Source organism: Curcuma longa, chromosome 9 (assembly GCF_044706935.1).
Source record: "Curcuma longa cultivar G26 ecotype Majalengka, Jawa Barat chromosome 9, ITB_CL_G26_1.1, whole genome shotgun sequence".
In the NCBI taxonomy this organism is placed as follows: domain Eukaryota; kingdom Viridiplantae; phylum Streptophyta; class Magnoliopsida; order Zingiberales; family Zingiberaceae; genus Curcuma; species Curcuma longa.
The window spans coordinates 5,544,910-5,555,577 of record NC_133869.1 but is presented as its reverse complement, the minus strand read 5'-3'; the positions used below and the strand labels follow the sequence as shown (position 1 = coordinate 5,555,577).

Here is a 10,668-nt window from a genome sequence, read left to right as displayed (position 1 = left end):
AAATAATAATAAAAAATATAAAGGGTATTTTAAAAAATAAAATAGGTTTTTGGGTTAAAATGATTTTTTTTATTTAATTGTTTTTTGAAAAGAAATTTTACTTCGATGACAAAACCCTGCTCTCTTCGTCGTGTCCTGTGTGTCTCAAATCTTCTTATCAGGGTTCTGCCTTCTCCGATTTACTCTTCCGGCGATGGCTGATCCCTACCGGAAATACCTTTCCACTGAAAGAGATGAGCTCTCTGATCCTTACCTGAGATACTCTTCCTCTGAAAGAGCCGATCCCTCTGATTCTTATCGGGCATACCCTTCCACTGAAAGAGGTGCTCTCTCTCTCTCTTTCTCGGACGTTTTTTTTTTTGTTTAGGGAATTGATGAATTTTTTGCGTACTGTTGTTTCTTAATAAATTTGAAGGTGGGGTTTGGCGTGCTAAGGGCTTGACTTCTTGGAGTTTTTTTTTTGGATGATTTTCCAACCTAGTGATCGTTTGTGAGCGACTATTTTCAAGGGTAGAAAAAAACAATTTGCTTTGGGAATATATCGAAATAATAAGAGTACGTAGGTTAGAGGACTAACAGTAAAGAATCCACAGGGGTTGAGATGTTTAGGTCAGATGAATATTGCTTCGGATAGGGCTAATTAGCAGTCAATGACCTTTTTGTGGATTTAGTCAAGATGGTTTATGAAATTATTGGATTAAAGTAGAGACAGTGACATTTAAGGTTAGGGAAGCAAAACTAATTGTCACATAGTTAAGTTCAGCTTGTGAAGAAAAGCTCATGAACAACATGGCAACTATAACACCCCTTGAGGGTTGAAAAACTTAAATTTAAACAGCATTAGTGCTGGTCCCAACATTGGTTGCAATTTATTGAGAATTGTGTGAGGATTTTACACCCAACATACTAATTAAAACCTCATCAACTTTTATATTTGTTGTAAATTTAAAGAATGAGCATTACTAGTGATATGATCTTACATAGAATGCCAACCATAAGAAAGAATCCATGTAGTGTGTGTGTGTGTGCGCGCGCGCCAAATTATTCATTATCATCATTAAGTCATGTTAGTGCCAACTAGTTGGGTGTGTGCTTATCCATCTCATACCTCCATTAAAATCTATTATATCACAAATGATATTTATATCTCTTAAATATTTTTAATCACAATTGAAGTTTTCTTTGGTCCCCCTCTATCCCTCTCCTTCAACTTTAATTACTTGTCCAACTATATGTACCTCACACTTATTTTCTGTAGTTTTAGAGCTACAATTAATTGCTTCTGAATAGTAGCATTTTTTATCTTATCTTCATTATTATGATCGTCAACCTCAAGCTGAGTTTGTCCCAACTATTTTGGTTCAATTGTGAATCTTATTCTTCTATTATGCATTGTGCAAGGCTATTCCCTTGTATTAATTAATTAATATATTTTTTATAACATGTTTTTTGGTCTTCCTTATCCCTTGCTACTATGTATTTGAGCATGGCTAGACCATATCAATGTACTTTCTCTTATTTTATTAACTATTGAAGCTAAACTTAATTGTCTATTATTTATTCTATCTAGTAACTCCACAAATTCATCTTAGCATTCTCATTCTTACTATTTTAAATTGTAAGTGTTGCTTTCTAATAGCCCAACACTTTCATCTATAAAGTGTGGTTTATTGTACAACAATCTTATAAAATTTTCCTTTTACTTTGAGGTGATAGGATGATCACACAAGGCGCCAGATAGTTCTCTTCATTTTTACCATTCTTTTTTTCTATTAGTGATATTTTCATCAATATCTCTTTCTTATCTAATAATTATTCCAATATATTTAGAATTCCTTCTCATAGGATTTATATCCATCAATCTTGATATTAATCTAATTACACTTTTAGCAATTAACACTATTGTCTATAAATAATATAATGCCAAGGAGATTTATTTGAATGTGATTGGTTAGTCCAGGATTTGAAATCTTGTACCATGTCAAGCGGCACGGTCAAATGTGTTATTTCAATAAATTATTGAAACTCAATACTAATCAACACAACTAATCTCTCCTACATAGCATATGTTGATTAGTATTGTGTCATGCTGAAATTTGACACTCCTTGGTATGTTATGATAATAAACTGTTAAATTCCCATGCGAGTTAATTTTTATTTGTTGGTTGAACCTTGAGCTTTCCACAATATGAGCCCAGGTTGTGCAAGAGCTCAATCTCAACACTTGAGCTTGATTAGGTTTACAATGAACAAAACTTGAATTGAGTTTTCAGCATAGTTTGTGATTGAGAAGGGCTCGATATGAAGAAATTTTTGTATACACAAAATTAAACTTGAGGAGCAAGCAACTTATTGTTGACTGCAAAGTCTCTTTTGGTTGTACCTAGGTACTTGCAAATTGTGTACAATGCATTGATACACATACACCAATGTTAGTGATAATGTTTGTAGTTTCAAGCTTCTATAAACTGATTTCCTGCTCTTATTATGATAGATGCACGAGCTGCTGTTCCATCTTATATGCAATTCAACGCACCTTCTACAACTTCTCATCCGACGTGGAGCTTAAGTAACTCTCAGAAAACACCAGATTTACTACATAGTGATGTAGGAACTCACCTAGTATTGACTTGATACTTTTTTAGTAGATTTTTTTCTAATGCTACATGATTGGATTTCGTTCAGATGTTACCAGCGCGATCCACAAATCATGGGTTCGATGATCATACTGGAATAGGGGCTCATGGTTCAAACAAGTTCAGTAGATTGTCAGCTGGAGATGGTGATAGAACATTTAGTCCTTTGGTAGATCCAGCTTTAGCACGAGATGTTTCATTAAACGTCAATCATGACATTGTGACTAATGGTCAATTGCCAGAAGAGTCTAACATTCTTTTTGTCGATTGTCTCCCTACTGATTGCACAAGAAGAGAGGTGTCCCGTATCCTTACTGCTGCTAGTTATTTTATATTACATTATCATGGTTCTATTTTTTTTTTTTTGAAGAATTCTTAAATTTATCCCCGAAGATCTATTTCGCCCATTTATTGGGTTCAAGGAAATTCGAGTTCTACACAAGGAACCTCGTGGGGTATGCTTTTTTTTTACTCTAGTCTTACTTTATTAAAACTTCCAAAGCTGTTAAATAAAACATTACTCTGAGCATAAGGGTGGGCATGCTTGACTAGTCCTAGAGAAGAACATAGTTTGTTCTCAATTAACTTTCAACAGTTTATTGAACGTCCATTCACAATCTCCATTGATGTTGATATTGTTTACCAATAATGTTACAAAGAAATATGACGTTATTGCATTCTTTCTGTGTACAGATTTTGGAAACTAAGTGTTTCATGGTTCTTCATGTAGGCTAATACGAGATTGCATTGTCTGTGTAATGTGTACCTTACACACTGCACCTTATATAAATTTTACTGTTTCATATGTATCATGCAATATAAGCAGTTGCTTCAGAGGTTAGATGTGTGCATAGTTTGATGTATAACCTTCTGGTGTCTACATAAATTTTAGTTGGGATAATTGCATAGATAAATCACTACTAGTAATATATGCCCAACTTATAAATGTGCCGTTTTGATTAATATGGAGTAACTGAACTTTTATACTATGGGGATGATTTAAAAGGTTCTAAATTTTGGGGAGCAGGGCGGGGGATGAAAATATCTAATTTAATATGCAAGTAAAATCTTTTACATTCATTACTAGTAGAGATTTCACATTTACTTGATATTTTAATTTATTTTTATCGTGTTATAAATTTATTGGACAAACCATCATTTAGATTATGATTGTTGAAAATAATAGAATGTTCCAACTCCATGAAAGCTAAGTCTATGCTGAGTATTTTAGAATTTACTATATATTTAAAATTATTCTTAAATGTTAATCTTTAATGATAATGTTTAAATTTGATTTTATTCTAAGCATACAAAGATTTGTAGTATTTATAATAATTAATAATATAGATTTGATAGCTATTTGATATTTATATTTATTTTTATTTATAGGTATGTTGTAATTTTTCAATTAGATTATGCTTGTTCAAAACAATCGAAATTCAACTTCATGCAAATTAAGTCTATAACGAGTGGTTTTGAATTTATTATATATTTGAAATTATGGTTAATCATTATCATGAATCTTTGAATTGATTTTATTCAAAGCATTCAATTATATATTCCTGTGAAGTGGTCGGTGGTCGCCGTAATCCATTATCTGTGTCTAGTGTTTGTCCCAACTCTTTGGATCAGCCAAATGAGTCTTATTCCTCCATTAAGCTATATGGAAATATATATTTCTAGTAATATATTCAAATATCTTAAATAGCTTTGTCATGTTTATAGAGTTTTCTTAGGTATCCTTTTACCCTTTACATCTCTCTCTGGTTATTAATTCTCATTCCAATTATAAAGTCACCATGGTGAAATTGAAGACACAGAATTCCAAACAGCTTTATCTAGCTAATGGTAAATAGGATTGTTGAATAACTGAAAATTTAGATTATTTAGGACTACATATTTGAATTATGAGATTATTCAAGCGCTATATAATTTAGTGAGAGGAGCAAAAACAACATACTAGAATTGTACTCTGTTTAACTCAAGAATTTGTCATCTTTGAGTGTATTGTATCATCTAATCTATTGTCTAACTACTAGCTGAAAATGCCCAAGTTAGTAGTATTTCATTCATCTTAAGCTATAAATCTCTTTCAATAGACCAAACTCTCAATGTGGATCTAATTAGGGTGTCATAACCTTCCCAACTTGAGACTTAACATCCTTGTAAGAGATACTATTCAATTCATGGTTGGGAATCATCCCTAATAGATCGCACTAGAGGTTCATCTGCAGTTCCACCATCAAACAAGCATCCCTTTTTGAGCTTCTTATTATGCCTAAGATTAAGCCTGCTTTGACACCAATTATCACAACCTGCCTAGATGGTATATCTAGCCTATTAACCTTTGCCAAATTCAACCATTGACCAAAATGCTTAAGCCAAGTGAAGAATAAGTTCACTCATCTAAGCTTATAGATTTCTTTCATCAGCCCACAACTTCATGTATGGCATCACAACTTTTCCATTCTCTCTTTCTTCTAGTATTTTCCAGTTATCTTCTCTCTCTTATTGTACATGCTTGTTCATATCACCAACTTTTCCTTTGTTTCCATCTCTTCAAATTCATTATCTCTATTGCCACCATGGATGCTCTTGTGCTCCTGTAAAAGCCCCTTGCTTCTTCCTGAGTACCCTTGGCTCCCTCTCCTGTAGCACTGGCACCAAACTATAGCAGATCATTGTTGAGACTTTCAGTCATTTCCTTGTGGGGGCTCATGTGTCCATTCAATACACAGAAATGTGTACTAAGTTTGGATAGGCTTGAGTAGTTTTATATGTGGGTAAGAGGACATATATCCAATCAAATTCTAATGTTCATTGTTTGCTACACTTGCAGACCTAGACCATCTTTAATTTTGTTCTCATTTTAACATTGATCAAGATCATCTCTTCTTATATCTTTTATTTTTGAAATTACTGAAGGTGTTACCACTATTGTCAAATTTCCTTTAATATTTTGTAGATTTCATCCTATCATAGTTCCAATGTGGTTGGGATTGCAGATGCTATATATACCAGATTAGTTAGTCTGCATTTATTTTGGTATGAATATCCCTTCCACAGTAGGTAAAAACCTGATCGATGAAGGTGAAATTCTCAAGGTGGTGATTACTATCCTTTTTCATGCGTGGTCATGGCGCTGGTTATTGGATTAGTCTTGATTAGTTATCGTTCGTCTCCTTTCAAAGACAGACAAAATATTATAGTTGTCTACTTTAGTTATTCAACTGCTTCTCGATGCCTTTTGCCTACCCAACTGGTGGGCAGAGAAGAGACAACTATCGTCTTTCTCTCCAGAATTATTTGAATTTTCTTTCATAACCATATTTGAAATGCTCATCTGAATTGTTACCTCTATCTTCATTACAATAAAAAAAAAACTTGAAACGCTCTTTCATAATTATTTGCTTTTATTATTTATTTAATCATTATGCAGAAACGTAATAGTTCATTTATATTCAAAGAATGTTCATTTTAAGGATGTAATTAGTGTTTATAGTGTAGAATGAACTTACTTTTTTTTTAATTTTTCGATTTTGTAAAGGATGAGTATTGTTCTAAGATTATATTGGTTTTTTTAGCTCTGATGAAGATTTCATAGGTTCCATCAATTTCACATACAAGTACTTTGTGGCAGATGATAAGCTCCTTTGATCCAGAATGCATTGTTACCTTTTTGTGTGTGTGTGTGTGTGTAAAATTTGAAAAATGGTTTTCTGTGGTTTGATCTGTCCGTCAAGAACTTTAACATGGTTTATGGAAACCCTGCATACAGGCTGGGGAGAAGGCTAAAGTGCTATGTTTTGTGGAGTTTGATGATGCCAAGTGTGCCTCGACTGCATTAAATGCCCTTCAAGGTAACTTCTCATGGTGCTCGCAATGCATTCTCTTTACTTTTTGCATATAGAAATTTCCGAAACATATTTGCACGGTGCATTCATTTTGTTTGATAAGCTGGGCACAATCAATCTTTATAGTTCGTATTGATAAGCTGCGAGATGGTTGAATGTAGTTTTAAATCATGAATTTCTATATGCCTTGGTAGTAAGTTTGATTTGTCATCAAACAAACTAGAATTCTCTCGTTAAATATGAATCATTCTTTTGTTCGCTACATGAAACTCCAAAAATCTTGTCCTGGTCTTGTGTAATTTAGAAACACCAATCAGACATTTATTAACTTATCATGCAGGCTACAAGTTCGATGATAAGAAACCCAACGCACCGGTCTTGCAGATTCAGTTTGTGAAATTTCCCTTCCGACCAGCTTCTCTTCCTAACAGCCAGACGTAACGAAAGCCACACTGGATTCCTCTAACTCAATCTTGGGCTTGCTAGCTGGTTAGAATCAAATCTCTCTCACAATCTTTAACGCAAAGCAATGTTCAAGCTTTCATGCAACTGAATGGTCTTATGGAACTTACATTTGAATGTATCAACTAGTGGGAGCTCCCAAAATTACCTACCTCTATTTGAAACTTCAAACATGAGTTGGGACTCGGAAACACTCCCATGGAGGACCTACCTTGTGTTGTGGGGGCAGTAGTAGATCCACTCATTTGGCTTCCTCTTGTTGCTTTCTTGCAGTTGTTTGAGGGCAATATCACACATAACATAAACCATGAGCATTTGAACACTTAATTTATATTTGAAACAGGTAGATGCTTTGTATGTGATTAGCATTTGTCTTTCTTTCTTTCAACTTCTTCATTTAACTTTATTTAAACAAACTGGCGCACTGGCACTTTACACTTAAATCAATAGCCTTTTCATTTGGATTGAATCTTGTATATGCTTAGGGCGGCTTTGATTTTATTTTTGACTTTTGAGTAATTAGTCAAATATATAAGTTGACATTGGAAACGAAGAAGATCCATGCCCAGTCCTGCTACTGTTTCTGCCCGGATCGGTAGCGATACCGCGTCGCCCAGAAGACGAAGTTGGCCAAGTTCAACGCGCTCAGCACGCACATCAGCCAGTAGAAGCGCTCGAGTTGGTACCGGTTCAGGCTTCCCCCCGACAGCCATCCCTTCCCGCCTGACGACGACGACGTCGCCCGGTTCACCACCGACACCAGCGCCGAGCTCAGGTAGTATCCCATGGCCAGCGACGCCCACGACAGCGACGTCGCCAGCGACCGCATCCTCGCCGGCGCCTCGCTGAAGAAGAACTCCAGCAGCCCCGCCAGCGTGAACAGGTCGGCCGACCCCAGGAACAGGTACTGGAACGCCACCCAGAAGAAGGTGATCGGCAATGGCCCCTTGAACCCTTCCCCCACCCGCCGCGCCACCCGCTTCCGCTTCGTCTCCACCGCCGCGGCCACCGCCATCGCCACCACTGACAGCGCCAGCCCCATCCCGATGCGCTGCAGGTGCGTGATCCCCGTGTCGCTCCCCGTCGCGCGGCGCGCCAAGGGTACGATCGCGTGGTCGTAGAGAGGCACGAGGGCCATGATGAAGATGACCGGGAAGATCGGCAGCGACGCCGGCGGCACCGTCAGCGCGCCCACCCGCGTGTCCATCGTGGCCGCCTGCTGCACCGAAAAGGTCGAGAGCTGCGCGAGGCAGCAGCTGAGCATGATGGTCGAGAGAAAGATGGGGAGGAGCTTCAGCACGACCTTGACGTCCTCGACTTCATGCGCGGTGCACGAGAGGGCCCCGTGGAGCGGCCTGCCCTCCGCCGCGCGGTTGAGCCACTTCAGCTCCTCCCCCGGCCTCACCTCGCTTTCTTTACTCTCCTTCGCCGGAGAACTCTGTTCCAAGTCGATCACGGCGTTTCTCGCACTCTGGAAGTTGCTTCTCCTGCTCGAGATGGCGGCGAGCAACACCTTAGCGATGGTGGTGATGGGACTTCCGGTGGGGACCTTGTTCCTGTAAAGAGGAGATCCGGCGAGGAAGACGGGGATGGAGAGGAGGATGGTGAGGGTCGAGATTCCGAAGCCCCACTGCCAGCCCTTGTTGTCCTCCACCCACACCACGAAGGTGACGGCGAGGAGCCCCCCTGAGGCAAGGCAGAAGATGAAGTAGTTGAAGAAGGTGGACCGGGCCTTGTGCCCGCTGGCGGTGCTCTCGTCGAACTGCTCGCCGCCATGCGGCGCGAGGGAGCCCTTGATGCCGCCTACGCCGAGTGCAGTGAGGTAGAGCCCAGCGAAGAGAATGGCGGCCTTCCCGCCGGCAGCCTCCTCGCCGGGAGGCGGCTTGAGCGAGCCAATCTTGGCTTGCACTGTGAGGATGACCAGCCCCTGTTTCACAACAGATCACAAGAACATCTTAATTTGATCGTGAATTTTTACAATCTTTGTCAGAGGATAAGGTACGCGAACCAAGCTGTTCTTGGGAACCGAAGCTCTCCCTGCAGTAAAAAGTGCACCACTCTGTTTCCTATCGTACCTTCCACGCTAACCGATGACATCTCTCACTCGCCGCCTTTTCCTCGAGTTCTTTTCAGACTCTCTCTCCTTCCTCATACCTCGTCTCCTCCCTCAGATTAAACAAACCCAAGGTTCCACTCGTGTTGTCGTATTTAATGATAGCGTGAACCTGAGGGTGCTCTGCTCCTGCTCTATTTTCAGGTGGTTGAGAAGCTAAGCAAAAGAAATGAAAAGGAAAGAGAAAACGATAGCTGAGATCACTGATGAGCTAACTCAATCTCCAAATCTGTCAGATCAAAATCGCTCTCAGTCTAGACGCAGATATATCCATGCAAGGACCACACTGTTCTGTAGCTTGCACACGAGGGAATTGATCAAAAGGAACATGGTCATGAAAAGGGCAGAGGAGCAGGGCAAGCATTCACTTGCAGCTGCAGGACGCAATCCAATCGAATCCAATCCATGCAAATAATTAGATCATCAGGAGTGAAGACGATCGATGTATGGGAACTCACCAGGAACTCGAGGAGAGCACTTATCAAGTAGATATGATAGGCGGTGAAGAAGGCGTCCGATAAGAAGCCGCCGAGCAGGGCGAGGAGGAAGGCCGTGCCCATGAAGTTGGTCACCGTGGTGGCCGAGCGAGAGAGCGAGAAGTGCATGAACCCTGCCAAGTAGGTCACCAAGTTGCTGGCGTTGGCCAGATATGCCATGTTCTCCATTATCTCCACCACTGCATGCACCAAGCCAAGTTGCCACTTTTTTTTTTTATTCACGCATTTCACCATCAAAGTCGTGTCAAAAAGAAACACAAGCACGAACGAAAGAGTCAACCCCTGTTCTTCCCAAGGGCTTAATTTCTTTCTTGCTAGCTCTCGATTGCAAGAAACATGCTCTCCGAGAAAAAACAGAGTAGCTAGCTCTTGAATTGCTTGCTTGCTTGCATGCACTGATGCACGCAAGAACACAGTTCAGTAGGAAATATTTATTAATTACTTTACCAAGAACAAAGGAGGCTGCGAGCATGCCTCCATGTTTGCCTCCGAGGGCAGGTTTTCCCCTCCAGTCCACATAGCCAACGGATGCTTCAGCTTCAGCTCCCTCTTCCTGCACGGAAAGTGAAAAGATTGATTGATTGATTGATGATGAAATTAAACAGAGAGAGATCAGAGAAAGGCAACTCACCATATGTTCTTCTTCTTCTTCCTCTTCTTGTCTTCTCTCCTGTTTGCTATTTAGTTTGAGGTCTGAGTTGGAGATGAAGTCGTCTAGTGAGTGAGGAGAGTTAAGGTTAGAGGAGGGTTATTTAAAGGGCTGGAAAACCTGCAGAGGAGAGATGTGCAGCCTCTCAATCCTACCATTGAAAGTGATGGATCATCAGAGGAAAAGATACATCTATATGTCAACCAGTGCATGCATCTCATTAATTTTAGTATTTTTTTTTTTATGATTCAGATATCTGATTTTTTTTTTCAGATCGATTATATTTGGGATGGTAGATTCGAGGAATTATATTAGCTAAATTACTTGGTTGGAGTGGAGCAATGTTTATATTTTAGGTGAGATATTTGAGAGATCGGGTGGCTATGTTACCATATCTTAGAGGATTGAGAATACTATATGATATTGGGTCTAAAAGATTAAGTGCGTCCCGATCTAA

General features: G+C 39.4%; 2 protein-coding genes across 4 annotated transcripts; one reads left to right on the top strand and one right to left on the bottom strand.

The window, feature by feature from the left end:
• Positions 1–135: 135 nt before the first annotated feature.
• LOC141835024 (uncharacterized) lies at positions 136–7,298 on the top strand. 3 transcript variants are annotated; one of them, XM_074722445.1, is made up of 7 exons: positions 136–323; positions 2,495–2,607; positions 2,686–2,941; positions 3,030–3,091; positions 6,415–6,496; positions 6,831–6,978; positions 7,031–7,298. In XM_074722445.1, exons 1-6 carry the CDS (start codon positions 194–196, stop codon positions 6,929–6,931), a joined length of 744 nt encoding a protein of 247 aa, XP_074578546.1. In that variant the 5' UTR covers positions 136–193; the 3' UTR covers positions 6,932–6,978; positions 7,031–7,298. The 3 variants fall into 3 exon arrangements, with proteins under 3 accessions (XP_074578546.1, XP_074578547.1, XP_074578545.1); XM_074722446.1 differs by having other exon boundaries at positions 6,831–6,979; positions 7,082–7,298; XM_074722444.1 differs by having other exon boundaries at positions 6,831–7,298.
• Positions 7,299–7,347: 49 nt separating this feature from the next.
• Positions 7,348–10,271, bottom strand: LOC141835023 (protein NRT1/ PTR FAMILY 4.6-like). The gene is made up of 4 exons (XM_074722443.1): positions 10,194–10,271; positions 10,010–10,115; positions 9,524–9,741; positions 7,348–8,879 (listed from the first exon to the last, which is right to left on the bottom strand). The coding sequence occupies exons 1-4, from the start codon at positions 10,194–10,196 to the stop codon at positions 7,527–7,529; spliced, it is 1,680 nt and encodes a 559-aa protein (XP_074578544.1). The 5' UTR covers positions 10,197–10,271; the 3' UTR covers positions 7,348–7,526.
• Positions 10,272–10,668: the final 397 nt, after the last annotated feature.